The 17,217-nt window shown below is 52.4% G+C and overlaps 3 protein-coding genes across 5 annotated transcripts; 1 reads left to right on the plus strand and 2 right to left on the minus strand.

Annotated features, from left to right (window-relative positions):
* Window positions 1–1,450: 1,450 nt before the first annotated feature.
* On the minus strand, window positions 1,451–2,595 carry LOC1280385 (translation initiation factor IF-3). Its single transcript, XM_320232.5, has 2 exons — window positions 2,185–2,595; window positions 1,451–2,110 (listed from the first exon to the last, which is right to left on the minus strand). The coding sequence occupies exons 1-2, from the start codon at window positions 2,511–2,513 to the stop codon at window positions 1,660–1,662; spliced, it is 780 nt and encodes a 259-aa protein (XP_320232.5). The 5' UTR covers window positions 2,514–2,595; the 3' UTR covers window positions 1,451–1,659.
* Window positions 2,596–2,841: 246 nt separating this feature from the next.
* Window positions 2,842–6,460, plus strand: LOC4577616 (putative uncharacterized protein DDB_G0271606). Of its 2 annotated transcripts, none has more exons than XM_001238274.2 (3): window positions 2,842–4,195; window positions 4,751–4,891; window positions 5,446–6,460. In XM_001238274.2, exons 1-3 carry the CDS (start codon window positions 3,250–3,252, stop codon window positions 5,682–5,684), a joined length of 1,326 nt encoding a protein of 441 aa, XP_001238275.2. In that variant the 5' UTR covers window positions 2,842–3,249; the 3' UTR covers window positions 5,685–6,460. The 2 variants fall into 2 exon arrangements, with proteins under 2 accessions (XP_001238275.2, XP_061515987.1); XM_061660003.1 differs by having other exon boundaries at window positions 2,850–4,195; window positions 5,451–6,460.
* Window positions 6,461–6,571: 111 nt separating this feature from the next.
* On the minus strand, window positions 6,572–16,742 carry LOC1280384 (uncharacterized). 2 transcript variants are annotated; one of them, XM_061660002.1, is made up of 8 exons: window positions 16,286–16,742; window positions 15,721–15,934; window positions 14,324–15,015; window positions 11,478–13,844; window positions 10,481–11,394; window positions 8,740–9,792; window positions 6,900–8,667; window positions 6,572–6,840 (listed from the first exon to the last, which is right to left on the minus strand). In XM_061660002.1, exons 1-8 carry the CDS (start codon window positions 16,427–16,429, stop codon window positions 6,817–6,819), a joined length of 7,176 nt encoding a protein of 2,391 aa, XP_061515986.1. In that variant the 5' UTR covers window positions 16,430–16,742; the 3' UTR covers window positions 6,572–6,816. The 2 variants fall into 2 exon arrangements, with proteins under 2 accessions (XP_061515986.1, XP_061515985.1); XM_061660001.1 differs by having other exon boundaries at window positions 14,210–15,015.
* Window positions 16,743–17,217: the final 475 nt, after the last annotated feature.

A 17,217-nucleotide genomic window follows, 5' to 3' on the forward strand; every position in this document is an offset into this window, starting at 1 on the left:
GGTGTTGGTGGAAAAACGTGACAAGCATCTTCAAACTGTTTCCGATAACACTTCACTTCGAAGCAGAACAATTTTAATGTACGCTGTCGTTCGACGCAAAAGGAAACAGGTCCTCCCACCCGGCACCGGAACAAGATGAATGACTCCGGACGGACAACGAAAAGTTGCTGAAATGCTGACTGGAGCCCGTTTGGGGGGTAATTTAATTTGAGTGTACCGAACAGAGAGTCAACCGGGAAGTCAGCATAAAATGTTTGTATTATTGCACAAACACAAACAACCACCACACTGGAAATGTCCTTTCGTTTGAGGGGGGCCGAAGAACCCGAAGATTTCCCAGTCCGACACCGGTCAATAGAAGAATGGCCGCCAGCGCCACAATGCACATCCTAGGGCCGGTGCTTTTCGGACTGTTTAATTGACCCATAAAACATAGATTTTCTAATGCATAGAGAATGAACGTGCAGGCTTGCCCCGAACGGCTGTTGGCGTGCACTTCCCGGTACGACACACTCTGTTGCATCACAGGAAAAGGCACCCCGGAAATCCGGTTTTGCATTTTTTATGCTCACCATACACCGGGAGTGGCTTAACCACCATCAAAGTGAGCCGAGTGTGAGTGCACTTGCCGCATGCAACTGCCAGGGCAGGCAGTAAAATTGCATCGAACAGCATTCGTGCAAATTCTGGGGTTAAAAAAAAGCCACCACCACCTTCAACCGAATGCATTAGAGTGACTCTAGCCATTGTACGAATTGTATTGTCCCGATTGCCGGCAGTCCCGGTGGACCTTTTGAACCGTTATTGTGTTTGCAACCGGTTGTTCGTGATTATCCTGACACTCTCCTGCCTTTAGTGGCTTATTTTTGAAACACACACACACACTTTAACCGGGCCCCAGTTAATGTTTGAAACTGCGTCAGCCAACCGTAGTGGAATGCAGTTGATGGGAAAGGGATTAAAACAATCGCCAACATGACTGCATTTGCAACCGCATCAACCGTCATTAGTCGACCGATAGCCAGTGGGGATCGGTGTGTGTGGTGATAAATAATACCATTTGCAAAAATCTCATCCATTCGGTGAAAACTGCCTGATCTGCGGGTGAATGTGTTGCAGTGGTCAATGCGATTTATAGCCAATCCGATCCCCCATTCCCATTCCCCCATTGCATTACGATTGAAGTGCTATTGAATAATTTAATTGCGATGATGCACTCTTCCTCGTAAAGCGGGGAGCTTCTGTTTCTGATAGTGCGTGGTTTGAGGGCGCGCGTAAGCCAGTTTGATCCTAATTTTATCTCAAACTAATTGACTTTTTGCCGTGTGCGATTGTGTGTTTTTGGGGTAATTCGCGGGCTTATCGGTAACGACAGTAGGTAATCCCTTAGTCAATTCCCTTTTCACCCATCGGATTATTATTCAGCATGCGATGACACCAGTATCACAAGTTCACTTCGGATTTAGTCTATATTTGAGCTAGCTTTATGTCTTACCTTACTTTAAAAACCGTACAACCCGCTTGCCGGCCGGGTCATCGGTCACCCCTGAGTAGATAGGCCCAGAAAGCGTACTTGGCGAACAGTACCACGGCAACGCATCCTGTCACCGTGTACCGTTTCGTGACGGTTTGCGCTTCCCGATCCTTTCGCTGTGATTGTCACGCCGCCGAGCGGGTCTGAGTGTGTAGGCCACGAGCAGCTTGCGGTTCATTCAACCCGTTCGTTGTCTCCTTCACATCCAGCAGGCCTTTTTTACCGCCCACGGCACTACCCCCGGCAGTTGGCAGGATGTTAAACCGTAAGTCGTTGTCCCGCAGCCGTTTCTGCACAATCTTGCCCGTGTCCTTTATGCTCGCCTCGAAGCGCTGCGCAATGTCCTCCTGCTTGGCCTTGTTACCTGCCCCGTCGCCCGTTACCACGATACGCACTTCGTACGATTTGCTGAGCCACTTCAGCACGTTCTGGATCTTCGAGGCGAGATCGTGCTCGGCGATGCGGGCACTGATCGTCAGCAGCTTGTCGCCCTTAACCGAGGCGTCCTGTTTGGATTTCTTCTTTTCCTCGCGGCGCTTTAGGTCTTCGTTTAGGTATTCCGAACCGGTCATCAGTCTGGGGAAAGGGAACATCATTTCGCTTTAGACAACAAACACAAGGGCGTATGGCTTTTGCGCATTTGCCTGTACCTGTACACCGGACGTTGCGTTTTCGTGTCAAGGTCAGTAATCTTTACCAGCTTCAAATTGCGTCGATTCGCTATCTTTCCGGCCTCATCTAAATTCACAATCGAGATGGATTCGTCCGCAGCGATGAGCGTTACTTTTGGTGATGTTTTTGCCTTTTTGTTGTGGTTCACAGCACCGGCAACTGCTGGGTCCTGGGGTTTCGATGTTTTCGTAGAATAAAATGGCACATTCCCTGGGGAAACCAACGCAGCACGGTTCCAGCTAGCAGGTGGATGGGCCAAGGGAAGCCGCCGCAGCTGTGGAACCACTAATCGGGTGATGAAATTCATTTTTTACTCGTTTTTTCGTCGTACAGAAAGAGAAGCGATGGAGATTTTTCGAAAGTGTCACAAAAACAGCTGATTTTGTTGTGATTTTGTATTGCATTTGATAAAGAAAATTACTACGTACGTAGTTTTATCAAGCAAGCGGATTTGATGGCGTCGCTTGATTTGATGGCAAACATTATGAATTACGAATGGATTTAGCAAAAGATCATTGAGTATTGATAAAATATCTTGCATTTTGGGAATATTTACTATTGTTGCTGTATAAAATTAATGCAATAACATAAAATCATCCCCAAACAGAGGTGAGCAGCTGTCAAACGTGTGATTCCCATTTGACAGCTTACGTCATGTACGAGCCTGGCGTATGCGTACTGCTGGTTGCATTCTCGTTATTTCTCGTGAAGGTGCTAAAAGCATTTCCCGTGTTCGTTCCGCTAATTGTGATCGAAAAGTGTATCAACAGTTCCGAAACCGAGCGATAAGCAGCGGTTTCCGCGAAACGTGCCATTTGTACGCGCCCGTACACGTACTGCACTTCCGCGAGTGCACGCAATCGATCGCGAGTTCAACGAACGCGAAAACATTCATTCGCCCGCCCTCCCCCACTGCACACACGCACACAGCCACACACGCACCTTACTTGCGTGCACGGTGTCGGTGAGGTGAGGTGGGTCTTGCTCGGCTCCGTAAAACCGAGAGAAGGCAACAAAAAGCAAGAGTTTCATACGTAACCAAAATGGTGTTTGCCAGCTACAACAGTGCGTCGTACCTGCTGCCACTGGACAACGATCAGAGTGTGGCGTTCTATCGGAACGAGAACCGGCTCTTCCCGACCCCGATCGGACCAGCGCCGGGGGGTGTTGCACCCCCACCCGGAAGAAACAGCGGCAGCAACGCCGCGAACGACATGAGCATTACCGACATGCTTACCGCTGCGTACCACCATGAGATGCAGCAGCAGCACCACCAGACTGTTGGCAGCGGTGCTGGCGGCGGCGGTGGGGGTGGCGCTAGCGTTGGAAACATCGCCACGGGTGATTGCCCTTTCGGGCGAGTTCAATCACCAGCCGCGCAACAGCAACAGCCGTACCATCATCGTTTCGGTGGATCCGTGGCCATGTGCGATGATTTCCAACCGGTCGGCTACCTGAACGGTTCGTCCAACGGTTACTATGGCTTTGTCCCGTCGCTCGCCGCTCCAACAGGTGGTAGCGGCGGTGGTGGTGGTGGTGGTGTTGGTGGAGCGCGTGGACCCGATCCGTGCAACAATAACAACGTGCTTCCGGATGCCGTCAACAACAATCGGTCGCCGCACCGCCCGGTAACAGCGGCAAATGTCAACGGTCACCTGTCGGCGATGCATTTCCATGGCAACCGAAACCATATCAGCTGCAGTGATGCCGGCGAGCAGAATAACAACAACAACAGTAATAATAATAACAACAACAACACAGGGGACGCTGCAGGGATGTTCCACGTGCAGCCCTTCCCTGCGCAGCAGCTACTAGTGCGGAAGCGAAAGGAAGCGGCTAGTCAGCAGCATCAACAGCACGAGGACGAAGAAATGGACACCAATGGACAGCTGGCAGCGGGACAGCAGCACCCGAAGCGGCGAAAAACGAGCGACACGGAGCAAGGCTGGATGGAAGCGGTACCATTTCCGGGCAGCAACGGTGGAGGAGGTATGTAAATTGAGTTGTAATTGTAATGAGGTCATAAAGCTAAAATTAACACACCATGATTCGTGTCCCCATCTTGCGTCCATTTCCAATGGGAACATTTTTCATTTCCTATTTGAATTTTCATCTCATCATCGTTCTGTACAGTGTGCGCTGTAAGTGTATGTTTGAACTTAGAAGCAAATACCTTCTATTTAGGGTTCCAAAGATAAAGATAGGTCATTTGTAATTCACTTCAAAGTGTAATAATCCTTCAATGTGTAACTTCTTCGGCAGATACCAACTTTGTTGCTAAGGCACATACTGTAACTTGTTCCAAATTTATTTCATCATTAGCGGGGTTGAAGCTATTTCTGGCTTCGTTTTCTTTAAATATCTTGCACCAAAGTGTGTGTGTGTGTGTTGCGTGGGTGTCTTTCTTAATCATCGCCAGATCACGGGCGCGTGTTGCTCATTCGCCACCCCGAAAACACATTGAATTGAATGGAAGATTTTAAAATATGGTCTCATCTTCTCCTTTTGCCCCTAAACAAACCACCCCCCGGCGGGTCTCCGTAGTACTGTACCAGCATCGGGCCGAGATCCACGAGCCGGCCATGGACGAGATGGAATGCCAGGATCCCCATCTTCCCGCCGCCGTTAATGGACTTCAAGGGGCGATCGCGACCGGACAACAGCACCAACTGCCAACAAGCAAGAGTAAATATTTCGACACTAGTCGCTGCATGATGTCGCACATGATCTAGTAGGCAGGACGACCAGTACGTACACCCGGACGACGGACGGACGCGACGGACGCGCACGGCTGGATGATCTCACATACCTTGCGAGCGAATGTTCACAATGTTGTATTCGATCTTGTTTGTGTCAGTGTGTGTGTGTGTGAGTGTGTGTAACTTCTTCAAGGAGAGACAGAGATCAACAGGCACCGCGGACACGTTAATCAGATGACGCTGACCAGACAACACACCTTTACAAGCCCTCCTTCCCCCTCGTGTACCTTTGTTGACGTAACCCAAATCCATCTTTGGCTCACACGCATGCATTGTAGATTCATTTACAATAGCTCCTAATTTTCACTGTACGTTCGACCTCATTTGACATGATCGTTACGTGTAGCATCCTAACATTTCACTTAGTTATCTATCGTTTTTTTCTTCTCTCTCTCTTTTGTTGCCTGGAAATTCATTCCCATCCATAATGAAACGTCCACACACCGACATGCACACTCACACACAAACGCCAACGTTAAGTTCAGAGGAAGGACGAATTGTCGTTGACCAGCAGCAGCTGCACCGATGCTAGTAGGGACGCTCGTGGCACGACGACGGTACCGCTGCCCGGCCATCCATTTGTGCGGCTGCCGGTAGCTTCCGGTCTGCATCCACCCAGGGTGGGGCGGTTCGAGCATGGCAAGAGCGGCCAGGGCTGCGATCTGGACCTGTTTCACAGCTTGCACGGTACCGGTGGCGGGTTTTCGATAGGAAAGTGACCTTACCTACTACTACTACTACTACTGGTACTTATCTTGGGACGCGTTTGCACGGGACACGGTTGTTGCTTTTGATAAGGTTTACACACATTTTTAGCTGATTAAAACATGGAGGTAGAAGATTTCAAGTATCATCATCGTTCGTGGGAATTTCACGAGCCTTAGTGGCGCGGTGTGGCGCGGAGAGACCGAACTAATCCTTATCAAATCGTTTCCACTAATTGACTGTACTTTACGTTTCTACGATGTACCTACAAAACGGAAGGAATGAAAATCCGTCCGTGTGAGTTTGCCTTTTTTTAATTGTAACTTTGATAGAGACTACTTAACGATTCTAGTATGTAAAGAGGGTCACATATGCGCATGCGCGCCTTTGTAAGTGTACTTAACGACTTAGGCTTAGTGGAAGATGGAGAAAGAGTTGGGCACTGGGAGGAAACGAGCAGGAAGAAGGCACTCGGCAGTGCCTGTAGTAGTAGTAGGGCCTCCGTGAACAGGACGAGGAGGGATAGAAGTAAGATATTTTCCTAGTTTGCGTAGTACGTGTTTTAGGTTCACTAACAATTTGAATCAAAAAAAATTAGGGAGAACCAGAGGTTCTTTGCGGTAACTGAATAGCTCCCCAATTTTCGTAGATGAACTTCTGTGTGATATGTCCGGAAAATGAAACGACTTTATTGCTAACGTGCACGTGTGGAACGTGACACACTCTCCCCCTTCCCATTAGGCTCTATGTTATTCTTTGTTACAAAGAAAAATAAAGCACAAAACGACAACATCAGGCTTCGGCTTCTTGGGCAGATGAACAAGAATATTTGAGAAAACACGCGAAAGGACGTTTCGGATGCTCCTTCACGAAGGAAAAATAAACGTTACACCACACACCGTTGTGAGATAGTAGATGTGTGTAACATATATTAGGATTCGAATTAGTTGAATCTTTTCTAATCGGATTATAGACCGTAGTTGCAATACACGTTGCACGGTTCGATTGACGAGTAATGGTTATTAGCCGTATTCTTCATCACATTCAGAGAGATGTTGCTCGGTTACGCAAACCGACAGTCAAGCAGGAACACGATTCCATACAATCTAATCCCGTTTTTAATGCTTATTTTTTAGGAGTATTCTTTCAATAGTAGGATGAACGGTGTTCCTGAAATAAGTAATTTTGTTTAAATACGTTGTTTTCGAATTTTAATTAAATTCTCTTACCTCGGTCTGTTCCAAATGCTCATCGGCAACCTCTTCCGACTGCCAATTGTTGTTGATGTTGTTGCCATTGTTTCCTCCCCCTCCGGATGGGATGTTTCCATTAGTACTGCTAGGCCCACCGTTCATGCCACCGTGTGTCTGTTGCTGCTGCTGCTGCTGCTGCATTCCACCCATCCTTGGTTGAGGTCGTCCCTCATCGCGGCCGTTCGCTCCAACCTGCTGTTCTTCCACCGCCGAAGTAGCCGGCTTCTTCTGCACCACAACGGTCCAGCGATCGTCAAAGTTGGTCCCACCGGTCGGATGCTCGACGGCAGCGGCGGAAGCTCCCCCGCTAGGACCACCCGCTGCCATACTGTTGCCGGATGGATTTTCCATATCGCACACTTGATCCGCTTCGGCCAGATCGTACGTCGTCGACGAGTACACCACGTTGGACGAGCTCGAGCTGACCACTACGGCCGATTCCAGCGGATGTTGCTCTTCCCCGTTGAACGGGACAATCCCATTCCCATTCCCTCCAACATCACTGCCCGCTGAATTGCCCGCGGTGCCTCCCTCGTAACCGATCGCACCGTCAGGCGGTACCTCGTTCACGTAGGCCGCACTTTGCTGACCTCCCACCGACAGTGGCACGCCCGTGATTGCGTCCTCCTCCTCGTCCCCCTCCTCTCCCTCCACGGCGGACGATCGGAGCAGAATGTTGTTCAGAAAGTTCTCCAAATTGGAGATAAACTCGTCCTTGTCCGTGCGATTCCAGCTTTCCAGGTGGCGCAAAAAGTCCTCCCGACTGAACACGTCCCCACCGGCACTGCCAGCACCGGCGGCACCGCTGCTCATGTCACCACCACCCGCTTGTGGATCATCGCCTTGGGCGGAGAGGAATGAGGCAGCGGCCAGCAACGATGCGGCTGGCGACTGCCCCGTCCGCGCATGGTGATGATGGTAATGGTGCTGATGGTGATGATGATGGTGATGCTGTTGGCCGGCGTCGCCACTGGGTTGGCCGTAATCCATCGACGCTCCACCGGTCGCATGGTTGCAGATGACGCCCGCGATCTTAAACAGCACCGAATCGTTGATGTAATCGACCGAGTTGATCACGGACACAATGTCGCCCATAATGATGTTGATGATCTCCGAGTTGGCCACCGCCAAGGGGACAAGCTGCTCCTGGTTAAGCGGCCGAACGGCGGAAAGGCGACGGCCAGCCCCGGGTGGTGAGTTTGACGATGTGGAGGGCGCATTCGGTAAGGAGCCGTCTGCTAGTACCTCACCAGCGGACGTGGCCGGAAGGTTTCCTCCGGTCTGATCCGATCCAGCAGCAGGAATGTAATGATATTGCTGCTGTTGTTGCTGCTGCTGCTGCTGTTGACGAAGATTCGTATAGTTTTGAACGACCTCCAGCTCAACGGTAGACTCTTCGCTCCTTTGCTCCCGTGGTGGCGTGTTGCGCGGCTGCTCCGCATTGATGCTTTCCCCACCAACATTTACACCTTCCGGCATGTTGGCCAACCCGGACGAGGCGAGCAAATTGTTGCTTCCCACATTGTTCACGTGGTTTTCCTCCTGCAGCGTCGACTCAATGTAGCGATTGTACAGCTCCTGGATCGATTGCAGCGTGCGCTGGCGCAGCGGATCGGAGGAAATGAGCTGCAGCTCCCGGAACAGCTGGATGAGAAAGTGGGGCCGCGATTCGTTGGCCGTAATGAGATTCTTCACCTCCTGGTAAACGTTTTCCTTCAGCGCTTCGAACAGTTTCGAGGTCGACCTGGAATGGGGGAAAAGGAGGGAAAATGATTAAAATGAGCCATAAAAACATAATCAATGAATCGCCACTCACTTTGAATCATGCTGATAGGTGCAGGTGGACGCCAGATTCATATCACCACCTCCGGACACGTAGCATCCACTGCTGCCTTCCCCGCCGGCACCCGCATCCCGGCAGGAGCGTAGCGAAAGCGGATACTTCTTGTGTCCGCTCGCTTTCGGGTGCGTTTTGTTCGCCAGCCCCAGATTGATCGGGTTCGTGTGAAACTGCAGCTCGCCGAGATCGAGCGAATTGGACTGGTTCAGGGGTGCATGGTGGGAGTGTGCTTGCTGCTGCTGCTGCTGCTGCTGCTGTTGGGGCGCAATTTGTTGCTGATGTGGAGGTGTCTGATGCACCAAACCGGACGATGAATGTTGCGACTGGACCGACTGAGGCTGTACGCTCGGTTGGTGTGTGTGGCCGTACGGATGCTGCGCTTGAACCGTTCCCACTGGCTGGCCGCGATGCTGCTGACGCCCGGATAGGATCGGTTGCTGTGACGGGAACGTTTGTTGCGCAGCTCTTGCTCCGTGCATCGGCTGGCCGCTGACATTCGGCAGTGGAGCTTGTTGCTGCACCACCTGCTGCTGCTGCTGCTGCGGATGATGATGGTCAACCATTTGCCCTGCGCAGTCATCGGTCATCGAGCCGTCCTGATTCGGATGGTACCCGTGGGACATGGACGAGTCCAGCTCCTGGCACATACCGGCACTGTTCGCCTGGTTCGCATTGCTCAGCGAGTTGTTGCGCGTGATGTTGAGCGACTGCTGGTACTTGTTGCTCTGGTTGTTCATGTACTGGTTCGACGCATTGCTGTTGTTGCGCTGCAGCTGATTGTTGATCGTATTGCAACCCGTTCCACCGCCAGCACTGCCGCCACTGAATCCAGCTCCTCCTCCTCCTCCACTGACAGTTCCGGACCCGGCACATCCAATCCCATTGGCTGCTCCTGCTCCGACAACAGCACTACTGCCACCGCCGCCACCACCACCACCACTACCACCGCCACCAGCACTGCCGCTTTGGGAGCATGATTCCTCATTGCTTTTGCAGCTGTTGCTCGATAGAAGATTTTGTCTTGAGTAGCTGCAAGAAACGTGGAGAATGTATTAGCAAAGCGCCTTCTAAAGCAACAGAACCAACAAACAGCATACAAACAAGTGTTAGTACTATAGAAACCAAAACATCAGCTACAACGTGGTGTAAATATTCCAAAAGCTCATTAATCACAATTCACTGCACAAAACGACAAAACTCCATACAGGATTAGGACAGATGCAAAGGGGCACACACTGACAAAGAAGAAGGGACACACTAACTTACCATGGTTCGATTCAAAACAGTGCGTTAGTGGAACTAATATCCGATTTCACTAAATCTCTACTCTATCTAAAGCTAACGGCCACAACATTTCGACTGTTCCGAATGCGTTCTCTCGCACCAAGGGCAAAGAGTCATCAACAGCAACGAGTGAAGGAGTGTGTATAAGGATTGGCAGAAAGGAGGATGGCGTGGAGCGTTTGTGTGGGATAATGGACGGCCAGGGGAAAGCGACAGCGACAAAACAGCAAAACAACCCACCATGCATGCTGCAAACTCAAACTAATATTCTACCTATTTTCCCTAACAAAGTAATCTTAGGACAACAATTGCGCTACTCTACGACCTACGAAGCTAATGAACAAGACTATACTAACAACATGTAATGGATAAAAAGAATAAGGGTACATCGAGTGCAAACTGCCACGCCTTGTGCTTTGGGGGAGGTAGTTACCTTCGGAAGTTATCCCAATAGTTATTGGCCCTCACACCCGGCAGCACCTGGTTGTTGAGGGCTTGCGTTTGCTGCTGGGAGGAGGACTCTTGCTGCTGTTGCTGTTGCTGGCTGTACAGATTGTGATTGTTCTGCATGTTTGCGTTGGACAGGTTGTTGTTAACGGTGTTGTTGAGATTGTTGTAGTTTTGCCCGAAGCGCAACGACGACGACGAGTGCGGCTGATGGTGGTGAGGCTGCTGCTGCTGCTGCTGCTGCTGGCCCATGGCCGGGGTCGGTGTAGCCGGCTGCGAGCTGCTGCTGCACAGATTGTTTATCATGTTCGGTGCGACTGATCCGGTGTTGCCGTACTCGTTCGCCAGCCCGACATCCGTGCCTGCAGCAACGCCGCCACCACCACCACCGCCGGACTGTTCATCGTACAGCGCGTTGTTAAGCGTGTTAATGTTAAGCGGACGCACACTGGAGCGCAACCGTCCCGCACTGGCACCGCTCGGTGGCAGTCCGGCCTGCCCGGCAAGGGGGTTAGTATTGTTACGCGGCAAGCATTGCGAGGCGTTGGGCACCAGCGGCTGTGGGGACATCAGGGCATGATTGGGCGGCATGGCAGCGTGCGGACTGTAGGGCGGCTGCTGGGTAAAGGGTGGCATGCTCTGCAGCATGGAGGATGGTGTGGGTTGGTGAAGGGCGTGAGGGTGATGGTAGGGAGAGGATTGCTGGTGGGACATCATCGGCTGTTCGGAGCGGGCCCGCGTGTACATGCTGCTTGCCGTGGTGGCCGCCGCATTCGACGCGTTCAACGAGCTGTTGTTCGGTGGTGTCGACTCGGCCCGAATCAACGTCGCCGCCATCGGGGGGCCGTGGGTTTCGTGCAGCAGCATGCTGCTGTTGGTGCCGAGAATGCGCTCCTGGAGCTGTTTGGGAGAAACATTCAACATTAATCGTAGATCGAAATAAATAAATATTTTATCAAAAAAGGAACATCTTTCCCACTTACCAGCAAGACCGCATTGTTGAGATTGTTGATTTCACGCTGCTGAATCCACAGCAGCTGATTGCACTGCGTGATCGAGTTCATCAGCATCTGCTGCGTCTGCATGATGTGCTGAAAGACGATCGGATCGGGCGGTGTGTTCGGGGTGGCGGCGTGAGGAGGCAGCAAGTTGGCCGCTACCCCGTACGGACCGCCTCCCGTGCTCCAGCTGCTGCCGTACGCACCGACACCTACCCCAACGTAGCCAGCGCCGGGCGCATGGTGCGAAAGGTCGTGCATTCCCGGCCCGTACGGATGCCCGTAATGGGGACTGTGGGGGCCCGTGTTCGAGCTGGACAATCCGCCCGCCCCGCCACTCGTCCCAAACACTGGCCACGGAGAAGAGCCACGATGATCTCGAGCTCCGGCGGCACCACCACCACCACCACCACCGACTGGAGCACCGTCCGCATCCAGTTCGCTGCGCTTCATTCGATACCGATCCGCCGCGGCATTGCGGTTGCAAATGTCCGGCATGGGCGGCGGGAAGCTGCGCGTACTGCTCGACTGGTAGCTGGCCGACTCGAGCTGCGCGTGAGCGAAGATATCCGACGTCACGCCCGAGTCGGCGGAGTTGGTTTTCGAATCGTTCGTCGCATTGCTGCCGGCCGTATTGTTCTGCAGCGAGCCGCTAATGGCCGACGGTGCCGGTGCGGGCGGAATGGTCGTGTGCGTGGACGGTGTGCCGCGGTGATGCGATCCCGCACCACCACTGCACGACTCCACCGAGGACGAAACCACCGACGATGGGCCGGCCGGTTTCGGGTCGTGGGCCGATGTGGTCGGCTCATGCGCACCAACGCCTTCCGTTGCGGCCGAGCGCGACAGTTCCGTGTTTTTCTTGATGCTCTGCGTCATCTTTTCGATCCGCTCCAGCTCGCGCCTCTTCTGCTCCAGCTCGGCCTTCAGCTCCATCTGCTGGCGTTCCTTCGGGCCGGCCGGCACACGGCCGCTCGGCCCGGCCAGCGACACGAACGAGGCGACGTGGTTCGTCAGCTTCTCGCTCGACTGATGCTGGGCCTGCTGCTGCAGCTCCATCACATTGTTCCGGCGCTTGTGCAGATCGTTCCGGGCGTGCTTCAGGCGATCGCGCTCGGCCGCGATCGATTTCGCCTGCTCGCGCAAATCCTGCGTCATCGCATGCAGCGCTTCGACGCGTTTGTTTAGCTGCTCGCGCTCCTGGTTGGACAGCTCACTGCCGTCCGCCTCGTTCGGGATGGTGGTACCGTCCGGCAGCAGCGTTATCGGGGCCGAGCTCATCGAACGGGAACGACTTCTGCTAGAACGTGCGTGAGGTGGCTGTTGTTGCTGTTGCTGCATTGCAATCGCCGTAGCTCCCTCCTCTTCCTCATCATCGCCCTCTTCCTCGTCCTCGGGTGCATCCTCCTCGTCCTCCTCTTCCTCGTCGATCGACTCGTGGCCCGTTTTCATCTCGATCAGCTTCACCGTGTCCATCATCTCCTTCAATCGGCGCAGCTGCGACTTCATCGCGTTGATTTCATTGATCTTTTCGCTCAACATGTCGGCTGTGCCGTTCAACACCGAAGCTTCCTCTTCGTTCAGCTGTCCTTCGTCGTCTTCCTCGTCCACCGCAGCGGACGACGCCATATGCCCGTTGGCCCGTTGCTCTTCACCCAGCTGCCGGTGCGCTGGCACGGACATGCCCTCGACAGTGGCCACCGGGTTCAAACCACCGCTCGTACCTTCCATCGTGCTGCCGCCTCCGTTGAGGAAGATTTTCGTAGCATTCCTTGCGTCGGACGCCGGGGCCGGAGCGTGCGTCAGCTCGATCGGCACGTTCCGTGGTTCCGCGGGCACAGCGGCAGCCTCACCGTCAAACTGCCGGTTTGCGTCCATGTTCAGATTCTGCAGCTCCGACACGAGATTGTGCATCTGGCTCTTTTTATCGCGCAGTTCGGCAAACTTTTGCTGCAGTATCACCTGGTCCGCCATCACGTCCGCATCGTGCTCGGGTCCGAGCATGTTGCTCAGCTCCTGCTGGTTCTGTATGAAGGTGGAGAGGACGCGCATCCGCTCCATGATGCTGCCGATGCCGTCCTGCACCTGCTCGACCGTTTGGAACGATTCGATCGGTGGCGCTACGCTAGCCGAATGCATATGGCGAATCGATTCCATCTCTTGCAGCTGCTGCCGGGCCGCTTGCTGCAGGCGGAGCAGGTGTGCCTGCTGCTCCTTTAACGCCTGCATGTTTTTCGACTGCGTCTCCATGCGGTAGCGCAACTCGTCGCAGGACGCGGACGGTGGCACGGGCGTTGTCGATTGATTCGTACTGATGCTTTGCACCGATTGCGGCCGAGGACCACCGTTCAGCTGAAAGGTTTGGCAAAAGAAGGATGCTATTAATGATGAAACTGTGGCTGTGTTATTTAGCGGTGCAACATCGAACGAGATAAGTAAGGAAGATGAGAATTGTTACAGTGGATTCTCGAATGCAGAGAATACGTTTACCTTATGGGCTATTGCGGGATTAGACAAAGAGCTCATATTGCTTGGTCAAGCAACATAAACGTTGTTAAACAACATGCAAATAATTGTACATCAATGATCGTACTTTTGTACGGAATCAACAAAGAGTAGCTCAGTAATTAGTAGTTGCAGCACTCGACACACACGCAAAACAGAAAAAAAACACGGCGGGACAAGCTGGGACAATGGGGGGCAACAGATAAACGCACCTCCGTATCGGAGTGCCGCACGTCCTCCAGTGTGGCGGAGTTAATCGGCACAAAGTAACAACTCTCGTCTCCCATACTTCTCTGTCTCTGCTGCCGCCGGCCAACGCCACTCACGTTATCAATCTGCACCGATGAGATCAAATTGGTGGTAAGCTTGATGTACTCCTGGATCTGATTTAGCGTCTCCTCGACCGTAGCACCGGCAGTGTTGAATGGCAAGGTGGCGGACCCGTAGCGCGATCCGGAAGAAGTCGATGGCACGGCTGCAGTCGCTAGGTGCGGTTGATTATACTGCTGTTGATGCTGTTGCTGCTGCTGCTGCTGCTGGTGATGGTTAGAATTTTTGTTCAAGTTCAGCTGATTCTGAGAGGCACCATCCGGTACGCGATAGCTAAGCGGCGAAGAAGTGGAGCGTGTCTGCCCGGCTTGTTGCTGCTGCTGATGTATCTGCTGCTGTTGCTGTTGTTGAAGCAGTAGAAGTGGATTTAGGATGTGCTGCTGCTTCGGTATGACGCCCGTACTGGAAGCACCACCGGAAGCGGAATGTCCAGCCGATGCGCCACTGTGCAGAAGATTGTTAACGCTGTGTGTGGAACCGATCGGGCCACCGCTACCACTCGCTGATGCACCCTCGTTCAGGCGGAAGGTTTGCTGTAGCGCCGAGTTGGGAGTCGTTGGAATCACCACACCGACTGCCGTATTGTGCGGTTCGTTCTGTTCGCCGCTGGCACTTTCGTTCAGCAGATTGCGCCGCACGATCGGGCGCACCGGTATGTAGCGGCTGTTATCTTGCAGCGACAGATTATCTGCAACGAGAGCACATGTAACACAGGAGGTATAAATAGTTTTACTTCGAGGTTAAAAAATGGGGTGCGTTTTTTACTAATTTATCTCCCAACAGTGATAACCGGAGTGGTGGTACCGATAAGTGAAACGTTTCTGAATGGGCCGATTCAAATGCCGCGCAGCAGAGATACTAAATCTTTTCAACCACACTTACTCCCCTCAGCCCCGTGGGGGCCTGAAGGCCATCGGGCGGGTGTGTTTCACAGTGCGGTGCGTTACTGTTACACACCTTGACGCAAGCAAATGACGCTAAATTTAGATCATAAACGCGGGGTTTTGCAGCGCACATTGAGCGTGGCTTGGACACGTTACGGAAATCCAAACGAAAAAGGGTAACAAGATTTGGGAAGGGACAATTTCGTTCCACAAACAGCTTCCAGATCGATAAAACACAGACACACACACACGTACAGGTAGCATTCCACAATCGACGATGAAGCTCGTACTCGTGTTTGCCGTTCAATTTTGATGAGGATTATTTTTGTCTTGCTGTGACGCAGAGCAGGCGAATAGAATTTCCTCGACCCACCGCAAGCTACGATACCAAACATGGAAAAGATGTAGCTAAGGTGGTGATGCACGTGGACTAGAAGAGAGAGTCGGAGGGAAACCAGCAGCAACGACCGGCCGGATAATTTCACCAATCCAACGCATTCATTACTCACCGATTTCGTAACAGGTGCCCTCGCCTGGTGTCCGATTGTTGCGCGGTTTCAGCAAAACGTTCTGTCCCTGGGATTGCTGCTGGTGCTGCTGCTGCTGGCCGCTTGTCGGCGGGTGCTGGGCGCCACTGAAGTGCTGCTGCTGTAGCTGTTGTTGCGTGTTGTTGTTCTGCACCACCGACGATGCGCTGGAAACGGTCGCCCAGTCGACGAGTACCTTGAGAAGGAAAAACACAGTCACTAAACCGATCCAACAGAGAAGCACGCTGCCGATGATCATCCGGCCGGGTCAAAGTCACGTCGTCGGTTGCGGACGATTTGCTGTAGCAGACTGGCAAGCCCGAGGACCCCGCTGCACGATCGTGCCCGTCGATGCGCTCTCGCGGGGCCATCCTCTCAGCTCAGGTGGGAGTTGCGCGAAAATCTGGCCCTTCCGTGCTATAATTAGCTCGGCGATGCTCTCGCCGAAATCTTTCACGGCACATACACACACACACCCCCTTGTCTATCAGGTCTGTGCGCACACGTGAAGCGTCTACCAGCCGCACCGAAAGCTGCTGCAACTTACATTCAGCTGCTGGTTCAGGAGCTGGTCTCTCCGGGTCGGGGCGACGATTTCCTGCGGGACCGCATTCTTCTTCGACGCTTTCGATTTCGGTTTCGTGCCCGTCTGCCGGTTGTTGTTCTGATTGTTGCTCGAGCCCGGTGCCATTTTCGCGCAGGAAGTGCAGTCGCTGTGCTGTGGCAACAATTTTCACTCCGTCAGTGCACTCCAGGAGGACATGCTAGGAGCGGCCAGACGAATGCACCGCACGACACGTTGCACCTGGATGTGTTGGGGGGGTTAAAAGCACACAATGCTGCAGTAAAAGACTGAAGCAAACGATGCGGTGACTAATTTTCAATGCTTTTTGTGAGTTAACTTATGCAAAATGTAATAATTTAGAGCATTTCACTGCAGACAGGCGTTTTGTTTTCTCCAGACTGAAGAGATTTTGTGTATTTTTTCTCCGTGTGTGTTGACGTTTCTGGTTGATGGACGCGTTTGACACTAGCGCACAAGGTGCACACATTGTAGGTATATGAGTGAGAACGAATTTTTGAATTTAAAAATTGTAATGAACCATGTTTTGAATGAAAGTGAAGATTGTTGCTCAAAAAATAATGTGAGACTTTTTTTTATAGTCCATACGTTTATGCAAAGTGCAAATTTTTTTTTTGAAAATATCTTGGAACTGTGCCTTGGCAACGGCAGTAGTGAGAGGGCTTCTCAATGCAGTGAGAGGTGAAGCAAATTCTCATGCTCACGTTTCATCGGCTCATTACCTTCGCCTTTCCAGCGATGGAATGAAAGTGTGGGAAAGAGTGGAGCTGATACTGAGCGAGGTGGTAGAACTCTCCACACGTCTGAAAAGTCGTGAGATGGTAGTGAGTATTAGCCAGCGCTCTGTGCAAATGGAACTTTGCAGAACAAATGCGATAAAAAGAAGATGAATGAAT

This window comes from Anopheles gambiae, chromosome 3 (genome assembly GCF_943734735.2).
Source record: "Anopheles gambiae chromosome 3, idAnoGambNW_F1_1, whole genome shotgun sequence".
NCBI classification, from domain to species: Eukaryota; Metazoa; Arthropoda; class Insecta; order Diptera; family Culicidae; genus Anopheles; species Anopheles gambiae.